This window comes from Bubalus kerabau, chromosome 2 (assembly GCF_029407905.1).
Source record: "Bubalus kerabau isolate K-KA32 ecotype Philippines breed swamp buffalo chromosome 2, PCC_UOA_SB_1v2, whole genome shotgun sequence".
Taxonomy (NCBI): Eukaryota; Metazoa; Chordata; class Mammalia; order Artiodactyla; family Bovidae; genus Bubalus; species Bubalus kerabau.
In genome coordinates this window covers 129,174,424-129,193,884 of record NC_073625.1, presented here as the reverse complement: position 1 = coordinate 129,193,884, position 19,461 = coordinate 129,174,424, and the positions used below count along the sequence as shown (strand labels likewise).

At 42.9% G+C, this 19,461-nt stretch overlaps 1 protein-coding gene and 1 pseudogene across 1 annotated transcript; one reads left to right on the top strand and one right to left on the bottom strand.

Moving 5' to 3' along the window:
- Positions 1 to 3,005: 3,005 nt before the first annotated feature.
- On the top strand, positions 3,006 to 8,602 carry LOC129644901 (general transcription factor IIF subunit 1-like; annotated as a pseudogene).
- Positions 8,603 to 16,501: 7,899 nt separating this feature from the next.
- Positions 16,502 to 18,035, bottom strand: LOC129644900 (ribonucleoside-diphosphate reductase subunit M2-like). Its single transcript, XM_055570319.1, has one exon. The coding sequence runs from the start codon at positions 18,013 to 18,015 to the stop codon at positions 16,846 to 16,848; it is 1,170 nt and encodes a 389-aa protein (XP_055426294.1). The 5' UTR covers positions 18,016 to 18,035; the 3' UTR covers positions 16,502 to 16,845.
- Between the last annotated feature and the right edge of the window lie 1,426 nt (positions 18,036 to 19,461).

Below are 19,461 nucleotides of genomic sequence, written 5' to 3'. Positions count from 1 at the left end.
CACCAATTCTTCGGTGCTCAACCTTCTTCACAGTCCAACTCTCACATCCATACATGACCACAAGAAAAACCATAGATAGCCTTGACTAGACGGACCTTTGTTGACAAAGTAATGTCTCTGCTCTTCAATATGCTATCTAAGTTGGTCATAACTTTCCTTCCAAGGAGTAAGCGTCTTTTAATTTCATGGCTGCACTCACCATCTGTAGTGATTTTGGAGCCCAGAAAAATAAAGTCTGACACTGTTTCCACTGTTTCCCCATCTATTTCCCATGAAGTGATGGGACCAGATGCCATGATCTTCGTTTTCTGAATGTTGAGCTTTAAGCCAACTTTTTCACTCTCCACTTTCACTTTCATCAAGAGGCTTTTTAGTTCCTCTTCACTTTTTGCCATAAGGGTGGTGTCATCTCATATCTGAGGTTATTGATATTTCTCCCGGCAATCTTGATTCCAGCTTGTGTTTCTTCCAGTCCAGCGTTTCTCATGATGTACTCTGCATATAAGTTAAATAAACAGGGTGACAATATATATATAGCCTTGATGAACTCCTTTTCCTATTTGGAACCAGTCTGTTGTTCCATGTCCAGTTCTAACTGTTGCTTCCTGACCTGCATACAAATTTCTCAAGAGGCAGATCAGGTGGTCCGGTATTCCCATCTCTTTCAGAATTTTCCACAGTTGATTGTGATCCACACAGTCAAAGGCTTTGGCATAGTCAATCAAGCAGAAATAGATGCTTTTCTGGAACTCTCTTGCTTTTTCAATGATCCAGCAGATGTTGGCAATTTGATCTCTGGTTCCTCTGCTTTTTCTAAAACCAACTTGAACATCAGGAGGAAGTTCACGGTTCACATATTGCTGAAGCCTGGCTTGGAGAATTTTGAGCATTACTTTACTAGCGTGTGAGATGAGTGCAATTGTGCGGTAGTTTGAGCATTCTTTGGCATTGCCTCTCTTTGGGATTGGAATGAAAACTGACCTTTTCCAGTTCTGTGGCCACTGCTGAGTTTTCCAAATTTGCTGGCATATTGAGTGCAGCACTTTCACAGCTTCATCTTTCAGGATTTGAAATAGCTCAACTGGAATTCCATCACCTCCACTAGCTTTGTTCGTAGTGATGCTTTCTAAGGTCCACTTGACTTCACATTCCAGGATGTCTGGCTCTAGGTGAGTGATCACACCATCGTGATTATCTTGGTTGTGAAGATCTTTTTTGTACAGTTCTTCTGTGTATTCTTGCCATCTCTTCTTAATATCTTCTGCTTCTGTTAGGTCCATACCATTTCTGTCCTTTATCGAGCCCATCTTTGCATGAAATGTTCCTTTGGTATCTCTGATTTTCTTGAAGAGATCCCTAGTCTTTCCCATTCTGTTGTTTTCCTCTATTTCTTTGCATTGATCACTGAAGAAGGCTTTCTTATCTCTTCTTGCTATTCTTTGGAACTCTGCATTCAGATGTTTATATCTTTCCTTGTCTCCTTTGCTTTTCGCTTCTCTTCTTTTCACAGCTGTTTGTAAGGCCTCCCCAGACAGCCATTTTGGTTTTTTGCATTTCTTTTCCATGGGAATGGTCTTGATCCCTGTCTCCTGTACAATGTCACGAACCTCATTCCATAGTTCATCAGGTACTCTATCTATCAGATCTAGTCCCTTAAATCTATTTCTCACTTCCACTGTATAATCATAAGGGATTTGATTTAGGTCAGGGATCTCATTAAACCTGTAGATTGCTTTGGATAGTATGGCCATTTTAACAGTGTCAACAGATGATTAGTTTAAGAGGATGTGGTGTATATATATACAATGGAATATTACTCAACCATAAAAAGCATAAGGACTTCCCTGGGGTGCAGTAGATAAGAATCCACCTGCCAGTGCAAGGGACGTGGGTTCCATCCCTGGTCCAGGGAGATTCCACATGCCTTGGAGCAACTAAGCCCCTGTGCCACAGCTCCTGAACCCACGCTCGAGAGCCTGCAAGCTGCACTACTGAAGCCTACACACTCGCCCTTGAGTCATAGCTAATGAGTCCCCTCATGCCACAACTACTGAAGCCTGTGCTCCACAACAAGAGAAGCCACCGCAATGAGAAACCCACACACTGAAACTAGATAGGAGCCCCTGCTTTCCACAACTAGAGAAAGCCTTCATGCAGCAACGAAGACTCAGTGCAGCCAAAAATAAATAAATTTTAAAAAGAATGAAAAACTGCCATCTGCAGCAATGTGGATGGACCTAGAGAATATCATACTAAGTGAAGAAAGTCAAAGACAAATATTACATGATATCTAAAAATAATATAGATGAATTGATATACAAAACAGAAACGGACTCACAGACATAGGAAACAAACTTGTGGTTACCAAATGGGAAAGGGAGGGAGAGAAGGGTAAATTAGGAGCATGGGATTAACAGATGTAAAGTACTTTACATAAAATAGGCAACAAGTATTTTCTATATAGTACAGGGAACTGTAGTCCATATCCTATAATAATGTATAATGGGAAATCATCTGAAAAAAATCTGAATCACTTTGCTGTACACCTGAAACTAACACAATATTAGTAAGTCAACTATATTTCAATTTTTAAGAAATGTTGACTGTTTAAAAAAAGATATTTAACACTATAACATTAGATGAGATTGCCAAAGGAGTTCTATAGAAAGAGAAGTGAGAGAGTGCCCTGGAGTGCTCTAAAGTAAAGATGTACAAGTTGAAGAACCAGGAGGCTGAGAAGGAGTAGCTGGTGAGGAAGAAGGAAAACTCAGAGATTGTGGTGTGTTATTAGAGAGTATTTCCAGGAAGAAGAGGCAATGAACTCCAAGAGGAAGAGGCAATGATCTTGCAACACGGAAGTCACTGGTGGTATTGTTCCAAGACCTTCGAAAAGACCAAAGCCTGATTGAAGTGGACTCAATAGAGAACTGGAGACAGTGAGTACAAGGGTACTTTCAAGTGGCTTTTTTTTTTTAAGGAAGGGGAGCAGAGAAATGGAATGGTGGCTAGAAGGGAAGGAAGAGCCAAGAGTTTTTCTTCAAAAATAGGAGAAATAATACTACGATTGTATGTTTATGGGAAAGAGTAGAGAGGGAAAATCTGATGTTGTGAGAGAGAAAGAGGTAGATTTACTGGGGAGATGTCCTTGAGGTGAGGGATTGGCTTTACTCAGGACCACGGAAGGTTTATCCATAGTCAAGGAGGTAAGACAGAATATGCCAGCTCAGATGCAGTAGGTGGAAGTTCAGGACAGTTCTTTTCAGACAGATTTCATTTCCTCAGTAAAACAGGAGGCAAGGTTGCAAGTAAAGAGTGAAGACAGAGAAGGTCTGTTGGAGGTCTGAGGGTAAAACAGGTGAAGAAATCATTCAAATCTATAGGAGAGTGAAAGAATTATAGGGTGTATCAGATGATTGGCTACAGACAGTTGAGATGTGCTTGAGGTTCATGGTCATGAGCTTAAAGAGAAAACAGTCAGCAGTTTAATACCTTTTTCTCTAATCAGGTTCAGGTGCATGAATTCAGATGTGGAGGAGGTGTAGGGCTGGATTTAACTTGGGTTCTCATTTTTCTAATTGGGCATCATGAAGTGAAAGAGGGGCAGGGGAATTAGATTGTGATAAAGAGAGCAACTGTAAAAATTGGCTGAGAAAATTAAATTTGGCAGGGAGGGAAGAGAGGACATCTGGGGAAAGAGGGACTGAGAAAAATGGACTTTAGGTCCTCGTAGGGGAAAGTATTACTGGAGTCTGGTTAATAAGGGAATGAGCTAGAAATATGGAAGATGAGGGCAGGAATTGGAATTCACAACCAAGATTGTTGGCTTTAATTACTGGTAAGTGTACATCTATAGATTTATTGTGAAGTATGTGGTGGAGGCAAGGTGGAGGACAGAATCAGGCACTGAGAATTTGGGGGTGGTAGTAGCGTGGTGGAGGGATGCTCACTAACTCCTCTTGCTCAGAATCCCAGGAGTGTGTCATGTTTGTGTGTGTGTGCTTTTCTTAATCATTATAGTAAAAATAGAAAACACTTTAAATATGTAGAGCCCACAACTTTCATACAGCAAAAGAACAGTCATTCTTTGGCAAGAACTACCTGAGTGTGAAATATTGGTTGGCTTTCTTTGTCCAAGTCCCAGACAGCTGTTGAAAATGATATGGGAGTAGAGTTGGAGAGCTGGGAAGTAGCTTAATAAAAGTAAAGATTGAAGCAATGTGAGTGACAAGACTGTCTGGAGAGAATGTGTACATCAAGAAGAGAACACAAGCATGGACTCTGGGGAGAACCTATGTTTACTGGGCTGTGCTCTGCTTAGTCACTCAGTCTTGTCTGACTGTTTGCGACCCCATGGATTGTAGCCCATCAGGCTCCTCTGTCCATGGGGATTCTCCTGGCAAGAATACTGGAGTGGGTTGCCATGCCGGCCTCCAGGGGATCTTGCCAACCCAGGGATCAAACCCAGGTCTTCCACATTGCAGGTGGATTCTTTACCTTCTGAGCCACCAGAAGTCAGGACGAACCAAAACAGCTACATAGGACTCCGCATAACTGGGTTATCGACCTATTGATTATCCACATGAGACTTCATCGGCCTGATTGGGTTATCAACATGACCGGGTCATCCCATGATGACGTGATCCTTGTGATTGGATGGATATATATATTTCTGGCAGCCAGTGCGCCGGGCACAGAAGGTGCTGCCTTCAGCTTGGAGTAGCTTGTTTGGACTAGGCTTGCTGGAGAGTTCCTATTCTGATTTAGGAGCCTGCGCAGGTGCAGACACGGCACGGGAGGCTTCTGAGGCTGACCCAGCGCTGCCTCCAGATAGCTTTTCTCAGGATCAATGGTACCCTGCCTGGGCTTGGGGTCCTTGATCGAGACCAGAGACCTGATCCCTCGAGGGTGGCTTCCAGAGACCGGAGGATGCAGACCCCAGGAGGAAGCGAAAAGGACGAGGTTCCGACTGGACCCTGACCATCGCCCATGGTGGCCCTCGGCCCCGGCAGTCAGGATGTCACTGAGTATGTCGTCTGAGTTCCCAAAAATACCACCAAAAAATTTAATATCATGGCTTTCAATGCGGCCAATAAAGTCAACCTCGCTACTTGGAATCAGGCCCAGCTGGAATGCAACCTGAGCAACAAGAAAATTTACCAAGAGGAGGAGATGCCCAAGTTGGGAGCTGGCAGGGGTTTCAGCCGCAAGCTTGGGGAAGAGGCGCCAAGAAAGAAATACTGCGCGATAGAGCACACATCCTATTATATCTTCACCTAGTGCCCTGATGGAGCCTTTGAGGCCTTCCCTGTGAACAACTGGTACAACTTCATGCCGCTGGCCAAAGGCTGCACGCTGACAGCTGAGGAGGAGTGGGAGAGAAGAAACCCAGTCCGGAACCATTTATGCATCAAGCAGCAGCCTAGGTGGAAGGACCAGGAGGAGGATGAGAAAGAGAAGCCAGGCCGCAAGAAAGCCACTGAGCTGCGCATCCGCGACCTGGAGGACGACCTGGAGATGTCCTCCTATGACAGCAAGGCCAGCGGAGAGGAGCGTGGCTGGGGCCCCAAGGTCAAAAAGAAGGGGCCACCCAGCAAGGGGGGTTGGAAGAAGAAGAAGGGATCAGACGATGAGGCCTTTGAGGTGAGTGATAATGGTGACTTCAAGGGCCAGGAGGTGGACTACATGTCCGCCAGCCGCAGCAACTCCCAGGAGGAGCTGGAGGGCAAGCCCAAGGTCACCCAGCAGGAGGAGAGCCCCAAGGGCATGGACAAGCAGAGCATGAGCTGTGATGAGTGCCAGAAGGAGACACTGCCCCAGGAGGACAAGAAGGTGCCCATGCCGCAGGAGAAGAAGCAGAGGAAACACAGCAGCGAGGAGAGTGACATCAACAGAGAAACCTCCTTGGTGCGCTTTATGGTGAAGAAGACGCCCCCCAAGAGGGAGCAGAAACGGTTGGGAGGCAACAGCTGGCTGGGCACACCCAGCACCGAGGCTGGCAGCACTTCCTCCACCCTTCAGGCAGCTGCCAGCAAGCTGGAGCAGGGGAAGCAGACCATCGAAATGACGGTGGCCGAAAGACTGTGACTGGACACCGGGCCCCAGAGCCTGTCGGGGAAGCCAACCCCCAGCAATGGTGACATGCAAGTGACCAAGGATGCTGGGCCCTGATACCTGAGGCGGAAGCCCATGACCCCCAAGAGCCAGCTGAGAAATTTCCAGACCAAGAAGACAGGGCTGTGCGGTGAGCAGACGCCTGCTGGCTCAGATGCTCAAGTTCATGAATCCCGAGTGCAAGATGATCAATGATAAGATGCCTTGTTCCCTCAGGAATCATGCTCTGTGCAAATAAACATACTCTATTTTTAATAATAATAATAAAAATCTAATAAGAAGAATGGGAAGAAATGTAGGAGAAGGGTCCAGAAGACACAGGGAAGTAGGACTTTTCAGAGTAAGGGAGTAAGGGCCCAAGGTAAGGCACAGTCAGGTTGCTCAGGCTGAGAACTGAAGGTTGTGCAAAACTGGTTGCCAAAGCAGTGGCTGGAGTCAGAGTTGTGGCCAAGAAGATCTGTGCACAAGAAGGCTCCTGTATCACTCCAACCCGTTCCTGCCTTCCATCAGGTCCACATCCTTCCTCAGAGACCCCATCAAGAAAGTGGTCAGCTACGATCTCTGCAAGAACATAATACAAGAGTGTTAGTGTAACAAACAGAGGATCTTCCCAACCCAGGGATCCAACCTGAGTCTCCTGTCTCCTGCAGCAGCAAGTGGGTTCTTTACTGCTGCGCCATCTGGGTATACTCCTACTATCAGCTTAATCTGAGGGTAGAGACAGGGTGTAAGTCTTACCAGTCTCTCTCTAGTGTCCATTACCAAGAAAGCTTAGCATTTGGCCAGGTAGCAAAGGAGAAATGTTTTAAGGTCCAGCTCAGTTATCACTGAGCTATATATACACTTGGAGCTGAAAGGCAATAACTTGATAACTGGCAGATAGAACAGAGAACCTGGAGTCCTCTGATTAAGAGTATTTTAATTCCATTTGGTAGCTCTTAGCTTCAGATGGAACTTCCAGAGAGGAAAATCTCCAGGGTCAGGAAGAAGGGAAAGGGACCCAGGAATTCCAGAAGACAGATCAGCAAGGGGAAACACTACACGCCATCAGGAAATGCTGTTGGGAAAGGGAGGAACCCATAAAAAATGTTTCTGGGTACTACTCAAGAAAATTTTGCAAGTATATCAACCCATGTGACCACCCCCAGATCAAGAAATAACATTTCTAGCACCCCAGAAAGCTCTCTGGTTCCAGTCCCAGTCAACACAGAAACTCTGCTATTCTGACTCCTATTATGATAGATTGGTTTTCCTGTTTTTTAATTTCACTTATATGGAGTTATGCAGCACTTGCTCTTTGGTGTCTGCTTTCTTTCTCATTGTCTCTGTGAAATTCATCTATGTTGTGAAAGTGAAGTGAAAATGAAAGTCGCTCAGTCGTGTCTGACTGTTTATGACCTCATAGACTATACAGTACATGGAATTCTTCAGGCCAGAATACTGGAGTGGGTAGCCTTTCCCTTCTCCAGTGGATCTTCCCAACAGGGATTGAACCCAGGTCTCCCACATTGCAGGCAGATTCTTTACCAGCTGAGCCACAAGGGAAACCCATCTATGTTGTGGTGAGTAGTAAAACCAGAAAAATATTTAAGCCAGAAAAGAAACAGAGAATTCAGCCATGATGCGTACGAGACTGTTTCCTATGGAAACAGTAATTAGACAAAAATGTCTAATTACAAGCATATCTACATACCTGCTCTCCATGATGCAGACTTGTGGATATCTTTCTAGATCATCAGGCAATTATCACTTTGTTGGTTGTGCTATGTTCCATTTTGCTGGCCCAGCAAGCCTGGGTATATAGATAAGTCTCTGAACTGAGAGATACCATCAAGTGGATAAGGCAGGGCAGGTTTTGCAGCATCTGTGTCACTGCTGAGTTCAGAGTCTGGAACTGGCAAAGTGAGCATGGAAAGGAGTACCCCAGGGAGCGGATCTGGATAGGACTTAGCTAGAGTAAAGTGGACTGGGGTCCACAGTGGGGCTAGACTTGGGGCATTCTGGAGGGGCTATAAGGTAGAGCACAGCACCTCGGGTAAGGCCCTGTTTTAGCAAAGAATCTGCTAAGTCAGTGTACTGAGAATATTGCTATCCTCGATATTTGATCACTATGGCCCGCCTTTATCAAGAATCCTTTGACTTCTAGGACTTCTCTGGTGGTCTGGTCCAGTGGCTAAGACTCTGAGCTCCCAATGCGGGGGGCCCAGGTTTGTTCCCTGGCCAGGAAACTATATCCCACATGCCGAAACTAAAGATCCTGTTTGCCACAACTAAGACCCAGTGCAGCTGTTTAAAAATAAAAAAAAGAATTCTTCTACTTCTGATATCTAATCAGATTATTCTTAGTAATTTTTTATCCACTGACCTCACTGTGCTCATTGACTAGCAATCCCCAACTATCTTTGCGGTATTTGGAGTCTGAGTACTTCCTGGAATTATGTGCAAAATTATGTATAATTTTCTGTTATGAATATTTCTTTCACCAGCGAAGGAGATCTATACAGTTCATTACATTCTCCAAATGTACTAGTTCAGTTCAGTCACTTAGTCATGTCTGACTCTTTGCGACCCCATGAATCACAGCACGCCAGGCCTCCTTGTCCATCACCAACTCCCGGAGTTCACTCAGACTCACATCCATTGAGTCAGTGATGCCATCCAGCCATCTCATCCTCTGTCATCCCCTTCTCCTCCTGCCCCCAATCCCTCCCAGCATCAGAGTCTTTTCCAATGAGTCAACTCTTCGAATGAGACGGCCAAAGTACTGGAGTTTCAGCTTTAGCATCATTCCTTCCAAAGAAATCCCAGGGCTGATCTCCTTCAGAATGGACTGGTTGGATCTCCTTGCAGTCCAAGGGACTCTCAAGAGTCTTCTCCAACACCACAGTTCAAAAGCATCAATTCTTCGGCACTCAGCTTTCTTCACAGTCCAACTCTCACATCCATACATGACCACTGGAAAAACCATAGCCTTGACTAGACGGACCTTTGTTGGCAAAGTAATGTCTCTGCTTTTTAATATGCTATCTAGGTTGGTCATAACTTTCCTTCCAAGGAGTCAGCATCTTTTAATTTCATGGCTGCAATCACCATCTGCAGTGATTTTGGAGCCCAGAAAAAGACAAAGTCTGACACTGTTTCCACTGTTTCCCCATCTATTTCCCATGAAGTGATGGGACCAGATGCCATGATCTTCATTTTCTGAATGTTGAGCTTTAAGCCAACTTTTTCACTCTCCTCTTTTACCTTCATCAAGAGGCTTTTTAGTTCCTCTTCACTTTCTGCCATAAGGGTGGTGTCATCTCATATCTGAGGTTATTGATATTTCTCCCGGCAATCTTGATTCCAGCTTGTGCTTCTTCTGGCCAAGCGTTTCTCATGATGTACTTACTCTGCATAGAAGTTAAATAAGCAGGGTGACAATATACAGCCTTGACGTACTCCTTTTCCTATTTGGAACCAGTCTGTTGTTCCATGTCCAGTTCTAACTGTTGCTTCCTGACCTGCATACAAATTTCTCAAGAGGCAGGTCAGTACCTTTAAAAATATTATAAACCTCACTATACTTACTTTCACATAGAATATGTCTATCTTCATGGTTTCAAGTTGATAGTTCCAAAACATATTCATCATATGCAAATTCTCTTCTATTTCTATATATGCCACATTAATATTCAAACTTCACTCCCCTGAATCCTTTATCTCTATTGTCCCAACACCTATCTAAGTTTGGTTTCTAAAGAGGAAGATATTTTTTCTCCTTGGAATAGAATTTTGAAGGTTTTCTCTATCCTTTGTAGCAGTTCCACGATTAAATGCCAGAAGTGTTTCTCTGAAAATGCTGTTTAGTCAAATTGTTTTCTAGTCTCATTTTGGAGCATCTTCACTTCGTGCTGAAATTTCTATGACAGCCTCTTAACTCTCTTAACTGCTAACTTTTTTATTTTTTCAGAGTTAGACCGTCCTTTATGGCACTGGTATCTCTTATCTCAACACCGTATCATTTATTGAAGTGTCTGTGACTCAGAGATGAGCAGGTAACAGGTCCTCAGAAAGTTCACTTTAGTGCCACAACCTGCCAGATCGGGATGGGGTGGGAGGGTTGGGACTAATGAGCCAATCCCTTTTCTCTTGCCCCTGGGGCTGCAGTGGGGCTCAGCAGGTGATGCAGGGAACTTCAGTGGGATGAAGGGAATGTGTTGGAAGGATACTGGCAGATTTCATGAGGCCTGAGGATTGACCTCAGGCGAGTTTGGGAACCAAGTTCCTCTCCTCTGTTTTTGTGCACATGCGCGCTCTCTCTATCTGGCTATACGAGGGGTCTCTTATTTGCTTCTCTCTGCCTGCATCCCCACTCCCTCACTTCCCTCTGCTCTCTCTACTTGAGCACATGCCCAATAAAATTTGGCTATTTCAGCCTCAGTCTCTGAGGCCTCCAGGTGAAGGGCCAGTGGAGTCTTGAGAGAAGGGAACCAGTTGGTAATATCTGCTCCCCATGCTTTGGATCCTCAGGGATCAGGCCACCAAGGTGAGGGGGAATTTGGTGCAGTCATGGCCTCTGGGGTTGTGGGGAGGAGGGATCTCTAAGAAGGATGGTCAGGAGAAGTGATGGGTGATTTTAGTGCCCAGGAAAAGAGGAGCAGGTGAGGTCCGGCATTGAGAAAATCCTCCTCTGGAGTTCCCCATCCAGAACACCCTCTGCAGTTGGCTGTGCTCTAACAAGAGTCTGGGCCTCATTGGCTCTGGAATGGGAGGGCAGTGGCTGTAAGGAAAGAACTTCCTTACAAGAGAAAGCAAGAGATGCTGATGGGAACTGGGTGGTGGGACGTTAGGAAACCTGCTGACATTCCGTATACCAAGGAAGGACTGTTTTGCAATAGGACAGGAAAGCCCCATGGGAACTAAACAGAATGAGGGACAGAGGTTTTGGAGCCCTAAGGACCAGGACTGAATTCTCACTTCTGTCATTTCTTAGGCAATGTGAACATTGAGTGAGGACTTTAGTCTCTCTCATACCAGTTTCCTCTTCCATAAATTGAGATAATAACACTTATCCTAAAGTGTTAGTCACTCAATCATGTCTGACTCTTTATCACCCCATGGACTGTAGTAACCAGGCTCCTCTTCCCTTGGGATTTCCCAGGCTAGAATATTTCAGTTGGTTGCCATTTCATTCTCCAGGAGATCTTCCCAACCCAGGATAGAACCTGGGTCTCCCGTATTGCCAGCAGATTCTTTACCGTCTGAGCCACCAGGGAAGGGTGTGTACTAAAATTATAGATTAGGATTGCACGGATCATGGTGTTTTAGAAACTACACTCTAAAAACCAGGAGAGAGAAGGTGGGTGGGTCTCTGAGAAGTTGGTGTGGGTCTCTCTGATTGCAAGGAAGATGTTTTGACAGGGCAGGCTTACTACACGAGGTCTACGGGCATTTTAGGGCTTCCCTGGTGGCTCAGATGGTAAAGAATGCTCCTGCAATGTGGGAGATGTGGTTTGATTCCTGGGTAGGGAAGATCCTCTGGAGAAGGAAATGGCTATCCACTCCAGTACTCTGACCTTGAGAATTCCACAGGACAGAGGAGGCTGTCAGGCTATGGACACGACTGAATGACTGTCACTTTCACAGGCCTTTTAAGGACCTTACCATGATGTTTGAGACCTCAAATTAAATGACTGGCTCAAAACACAAAACAAAAACTCCACAACTGAAACTGACAAATATTAAGTCAACTGCAACTCAACTAACTCATAAATGATGCTATAAATTATTCTTAAATACAAACTTTACAAAAGCTACACAGGCCATAGTATGTCAGCACCAGAGTGCATGGCTTTGTATTTTGGCTTCCCCACTTACACGTGTGATTTTGAACAAGTCATTGAATCTTTCTGTGCCTGTTCCTTATCTGCAAATTGGGAATAATAATGGTGCTTACTTCAGAGAAAGAAAGAAATTGAAGTTGCTCAGTCGTGTCTGACTCTTTGTGACCCCATGGACTGTAGCCTACCAGGCCCCTCCATCCATGGGATTTTCCAGGCAAGAGTACTGTAGTGGTTGCCATTTCCTTCTCCAGGGGATCTTCCCAACCCAGGGATTGAACCCGGGTCTCCTGCATTGCATGAAGATGCTTTACTGTCGAGCCACCAGGGAAGCGGCCGACTTCAGAGCGTGGCTGTAAATTACTTAGAATGTGCCTGGTACATATCAGGTCTGGCTATTAGTATATTTGCTGTAGAATGAGGGTGCATTTTTAAATGCTTGCTGTAATTAAGGTAGGGCCTCCAACCTGTGGGACTGAGCCTCAAAAAGTTCTTAAAACAGCCCTGATCATGTTTGAGTGACTATATTTTTTACAAAAATTAGGTGTAACCTAGCTTGTAAACCACAGATATGTCATTGTATCTTCATAAAGATTAATGGTTCTCTGCAGGGCACTACTGCTCCTTAAAGTATTTTGGAAATTTGTATTTTTTGGTCATGACAAATAGGGGTTAAAGCTGGCATTTTGTTGGGCTGGCAAAAGATTTCTCTTGTGTCCCTCAGGACTTTTAAATAGAAGTAAAAAACTTGTTTATAATGATCCATTTCTATAATCTAACTGAACCTGGAATTATGTAGGTGAAAACCTGCTTATAATTATTTGAGCCCAGAAATAATTTCATTTTACAAATGAACACAAAGTGCTTGTTTTGGGGGGTTTATTGGCAAGGTTTAGTTAAATACCAAATTTCCTGGGAAGCGACAACTGTAAATATCAAGGGAAGATTGTACTGTGTTTTATTTAATACTTTACTAAAGAGTTCACCCTTTTAAGAAGTCACTGGTGGCAATCCTCTTGTATTATTGGAGTCACCAAACCTGTCTGCATTTTAACTGTCATTTTCATGGTGATTCTACATTTATATAGGAATATAGTGATGTAATCTATATGACAAAGTGTCATTTCTAAAGGAAAAGAGTCAACAATATTCAGTTGAATATTGAAGATTTGGTTTTATAGCTGCCCACAATAAATCCTTGCCAACATGCAAACCCTGCAGTTCTTTTCTAATAAACAGTGACCCCAGCAAGATAAAGTGAAGATTTTTACAAAGAAACATATTTGTAAAGTTAATAGCATAGACTTCCCTGGTGGCTCGGATGGTAAATAATCCATCTTCAATGCAGGAGACCCAGATTTGATCCCTGGATTGGGAACATCCCCCTGGAGAAGAGGATGGCTACCCACTCCAGTATTCGTGCCTGGAGAATTCCATGGACAGAGGAGCCTGGTGGCCTTCAGTCCATGGGATTGCAAAGAGTCAGACACGACTGAATGAGTAACACACACATACACACAAAGTTGATAGCATATCATACTTCTGAAATTTAAAGGAAAAGTGTGAAAATGAGAATTTTTAAATAATTTAAAGGCTTGCAGCCTGGAGGAGGGCATGGCAACTCACTCCAGTATTCTTACCTGGAGAATCCCCATGGACAGAAGAGCCTGGTGGGCTACAGGCCAAGGGGTTGCAAAGAGTCGGACATGACTGAGTGACTAAGCACACAAAGGCTTGTAAAATAGGGTGAATAACATATTGTAGGAAAAGAACTCAAATTACCAGTGAATTATAGGTTGTATAAATGATGACAGGAAAAAAAATCCAGCTGAAATGATACTTTTATTCCACTGAATTCTGATGATACTGCTCTAAGAAAAATCAAAGAGATGGTGAAATCTGCTGAACATCAGCTGTGTAATGAGATCAGGCTGGACATTTTTATTTCTGGTGGATGAGAGCCCCCTGGGGGATAAAAAAGCATTCTGCTCACATCGGTGACGTTAAGGACTACAAAAAGCTGCTGCAGAAGTTTGTTTTCAAAATTACTGACAATTGACACAGAAGCGTTGAAACCCTTAAACCCTTCAATGCTTAAGGGTTGAAACCCTTAAAAATGATTTCATAGAAACAATAATTCCCTTTTCTAATGTCATTGTATGTGCCACAGATTGAGCCTCAGCTATAATTTCTGGCAACATAGGTTTGTGGGCCATTAAAAAAAATTTGCAACAGATGTTTAGCACAATGCAAAGAAGACTGTATTTTTACATTCATTTTGGATTCCTTGCCATTTTTCATGATTTTCACTGCTACTCTGATGCTGTCCCAAGGAGGCCACCTTAGAAGGCTAACTTCTCTAAGACCTCTTGTCTTCTCTTCCAGTTGAGCCTCTATTCTTCACCACTGATGAAAGAATCCCAGGCCACAGTGAAATAAATGAAGTCCAAAAGTCATGTGTAAAATGTAGGACTGTGTTGTTTCCATGGTAATAAAAACTATTTTCTGGGAGGTCTCTATTATCAAAAAAAAAAAAAAAGGCACAAAGGTAATATATTGAAGCATGTTGTACACAACTATCCATATAGCCAACTGAGTTCTGATTCAAGTATGTTCAACCTGTGTCCTCTGTTTCTCCCATGACCTCCCCTGCCCTCCAGCCTGGCCTGCACTTTTTTTTTTTTTTTTTTTGACACAAGAACAGTTTTATTGAAATCACTGAACACTTGTGCTGTACTCAATATCAGGATTTTGAGACGTTTTAGACAAAAATCTGTTTCCCTTTAAACGGATGAAGAAACCAGATCCTAGTTGGTGGAAGTTAATGCTTGTATCACACGGCTAATGGGAGGTAGAATCCTAAAATTTGCTTCCAACTTCTACCCGTACCTGACCATGCCAGCTAAAGCATCTATTTTTGTGTTGCCTAAGTTTAAGGACCATATAATCTGGATTAACTTTACAACAATAATTTAAAAGATAGAGAAGGATCCCATATTACAGAAAATTTTAAATCGACTATTTTACCATTTATACAATGAAGAAAACTGACAATGGGACAGGCCAGTGGTCAGCCAACACGCAACACAATGTGTTAACAAACAGCCAAAAGATTGGTGGGCGTCACTTATTTCCTTCCATGTTACATCTTGCCTTTTTTGGAGGGAGGAAGGAATAAAAAGGCAGACTGATTCAAACCTATTAAATATACCAATTAAGTTTATACTTTCTTTTCTGAAATTAATATTTGAGTGGAACATGTATTAATTATTCACATAACACTAGCTTTCTACTGCAGTTTAAGAATCCAGCAGATGATGCTAAGTTTTAAGCGAATCCTAGAAGTCATTGCACTGAATGGTTAACTACTCAATTATGAACTGGAAAATAATACTGGGTAATTATTTCAAAGTACAAACTACAGATATAATATTAAAAAAAACATAGATAGTAGAAAACGTCTCTAACTTAAAAGTATAAATGGTTAAGTAAACAGTACCTACTTACAAATTTCACAAAATCAGAATAAACACTCAACTTTTAAGAGGGGCCATTTCAGTCCTGCCTTTACCACTTAATAGGAGAAAGATCTTATATAGGTGGGTCCTTTCGTTCAAGGGTGATTTCAAAACCAACTTACAATGTTAATATTATATCTTGGATCCCTGCTAAGAAGACTCTTCAAGGATCTTTCATACTAACTTGAAGTTGAGGAACATACAATTTGAGAAACTAAATAAATGATACAGCCCCTCCCGCACACCCAGGTTACCTACAGTGAGCCTGGATCTGAACTTTAGTTCCTAGAGATCTCTCATCTCTTATCCTGATACTCAACCTGGGCTCTAGAACAGGACACCAACCTGTGTTCTAGAGGGCACCACCTGGCTGATATTAATACCTAGGCGTGCACAGGATTGAGTCAAAAAGGGCTTCAATTCAATTCATTCAAGAAAAGAAGAAAAATAACATGCTTAGTTTACATAGGCTTAACCTACTCTGGTCACCTAGTAAATCTTGAATTGGCTGCCACTACTGGTAAATAGAATACTTTTTTTTTTTTTTTTTTTTTTTGCTTCTTTAGCCATGGACTTTATTGTTTGAATATTTGCAATTATTATTCTATACACAAATGTTAATTTCTTACAAAACTCTGTATTCCATATTGCTAGGTCACTTCACTCTTCATTTTATGTCACATTTCCATCAAGAACTATTTCCCCAAATCACCATCTGCCTGATTGTGTGTTGTTGTTGTTCAGTTGCCAAGTTGTGTACGACTCTGCGATGCCAGACACTAGTCCACCAGGCTCATCTGTCCATGAGATTTTCCAGGCAAGAATACTGGAGTGGGTTGCCATTTCCTTCTCCGTAAATAGAATACTTTTATATTTGGTGCAGAAACCAACAAATTTAGGTAAAATCAAGCCTTTACCCTGACAGTTCAAACTTTGTTTATTTGTATGTAAAGTGCCAGTTTTATATACAAATCATAAGTAAACTTTAAAATCTGCTCAGAAGCAGTGAGTCTGATGTCTTCCTACAGCCTTGTGGTGGTTACTCTTTAATCTTTCCAGATCAAACTCACTGGAGTCCCTACACTTGGAGGCCAAGAAAGCAGCTGTTAAGACCCAAAGTAAGTCCTGTTCAGCTAGCCTGCTTGCAAAAGCCAAACACGGACAAGATCTTTCAAGAACCCGAGTAGCTTTTGACTACTTTCCATCTAGGTGACCCCACTAGTATTAACAGGATTGATTCTGAGGTAGCTACACAGTGCTAAAGATGCCATTAGTGAACATGATGGACAATTCATGGTGTAGCTCATTGATATGGTTCAAGTAGCTGATTTTTTTCTTTTTTGATGAGAAGGAAAAAAAAAAATCAGCAAGGTAAGAGCACGTCTTCAGGTCACTTAGAAGTCGGCATCCAAGGTAAAGGAATTCTCTGTCGGACTTGACATCACTCCCATCCTCTGATACTCACCTACTCTCTTCTCAAAGAAGTTAGTCTTCCCCTCCAGTGAAATATTTTCCATAAAGTCAAATGGATTTTCTACTCTGAAAACCTTGCTAAAGCCCAGCTCCAGCATAAGTCTATCTGCCACGAACTCAATGTACTGCTTCATCAAAGTGCAATTCATCCCAATGAGCTTCATAGGCAGGGCCTCCGTGAGGAACTCCTGTTCTATCCTAACTGCATTGACGATTATTTCTTTTACTCTCTGTTCCGAAGGTTTGTGCAACAGGTGTTTGAACATCAGGCAGGCAAAGTCACAATGCAAACCCTCGTCTCTGCTAATAAGTTCATTGGAAAACGTGAGGCCAGGCATCAGTCCTCGTTTCTTGAGCCAGAATATCGACGCAAAAGAACCGGAAAAGAAGATGCCTTCCACTGCAGCAAAGGCTACCACACGTTCTCCATATGTAGCTTCTTTGTCCCCAATCCAGCGCAAGGCCCAATCTGCCTTCTTCTTCACACAAGGCATCGTCTCAATGGCGTTGAAGAGAAATTCCCTTTCTTTGGAATCTTTAATGTAAGTGTCAATGAGGAGACTATACATTTCAGAATGTATGTTTTCCATGGCAATTTGGAAGCCATAGAAACAACGGGCCTCGGTAATCTGAACTTCTTGGCTAAACCGCTCCACCAAGTTTTCATTTACTATGCCATCACTTGCTGCAAAGAAAGCCAGCACATGGGAAATAAAATATCTCTCCTCAGGCTTCAGGGCTTCCCAGTGCTGAATGTCCTTGGAAAGGTCCACCTCCTCAGCTGTCCAAAAGGAAGCCTCAGCTTTCTTATACATCTGCCAAATATCATGGTATTCGATAGGAAAGATGACAAAGCGGCGGGGGTTTTCTCTCAGAAGTGGTTCGTCCTCCACACTGGGGGCAGATAGCTTAGGGTTCGGCTCGGAGGGCTCCTGGAAGATCCTCCTCCCGGTCTTGATGGCCAGCACGCGGGTCCCGCTGAGCGAAGGGGGAGTGTTCTCCTTGTCCGCTAGGCTGAGCCCCTCCAGAGGCGAGAGCTGCTGCTGCTGCGGGTCAGCGATGGTGGCGAGCGGGACGCGGACGGAGAGCATGGTGGTAAAATGGTCAGTGAGATGGGGCTGCGCGCGAGTCCCGAGAGCCCTGGCCTGCACTTTCAAAAGCCTGCAACAGCATTGCCTGATTGTCCTGCAAACTCAACCACACACATTGAGTCAAGCACCTTCCATGTAATCACGGAGACTCAAGCAACCACACCTATATCTCTCCATCTGTTCTTTTAACGTGTGTGTGTGTGTGTGTGCTTGTGCACAGAGACAAAAATGATGACAAATGGCTAGCTTTTAGAGCACCATGAACTATTAATATACATGTCCACTGAATTATCTTTTTTTGAAAATTTATTTTATTGAAGTATAGTTAATTTACAATGTTGAGTTAGCTTCTAGCATATGGATACGGATACTAGGCACAGTGCTCCTGTGCAGTTGTGTTGGACTCTTTGAGACCACATGGACTGTAGCCTGCCAGGCTCCTCTGTCCATGACATTTCCCAGGCAAGAATACTGGAGTGGGTTGCCATCTCCTCCTCCAGAGGATCTTCCCGACCCAGGGATCTTTCAGACTTAGGAATCAAACCCACATCTCCTGTGTCTCATGCACTGCAGGCAGATTTAGTGTACAGCAAAGTGATTAAGTTTTACATATATATACTATTTTTCATATTCTTTTCCATTATAGTTTATAACAGAATGTTGAATATAATTCCCTGTGCTATACAGTAGGAATGTTGTTTATCCATTCTATATATAATAGTTTGCATCTGCTAATCCCAAACTCCCAATCCATCCTTTCTCCACCTCCTCCTTCCTCCTTGGCAACCACAAGTCTGTTTTCTATGTCTGTCTGTTTCTGTTTCATAGATCAATTCACTTATGTCCTATTTTAGATTTCACATATAAGTAATATCATATGATATTTGTCTTTGTCTGACTTACTTCACTTAGTATGATAATCTCTAGGTCTATCCAGGTTGCTGCAAATGGCATTGTTTCATTCTTTTTATGGCTGAGTAATAGTCCATTGTATATATGTACCACATCTTCTTTATCCATTCATCTGTCAGTGGATATTTAGGTTGCTTGCATGTCTTGGCTATTTTAAACAGGGCTGCTATGACCATCGGGGTGTATGTATCTTTTCAAATTATAACTTTGTCTGGATATCTGCCTGGAAGAAGGATTGCTGGGTCATATGGTAACTCTATTTTTAGTTTTTTTTTTTTTCTATTAGATTTTTTTAAATTTTAATTTAATTTTTTAATTTAATTTTTTAAATTTACAATATTGTATTGGTTTTCTATATTGTTTTCCATAGTGGCTGCAGCAATTTACATTCCCACCTACAGTGTAGGAGGGCTCCCTTTTCTCCACACCCTCTCCAGCATTTACTATTTGTAGACTTTTAAATGATGGTCATTCTGACCAGTGTGATATAGTATCATTATGGTTTTGATTTGCATTTCTCTAATAATTAGCAAT

What these genes read in the sequence shown, in the direction of transcription:
- LOC129644900 (XM_055570319.1), bottom strand. Translation starts at nt 18,015, where the DNA reads ATGCTCTCCGTCCGCGTCCCGCTCGCCACCATCGCTGACCCGCAGCAG.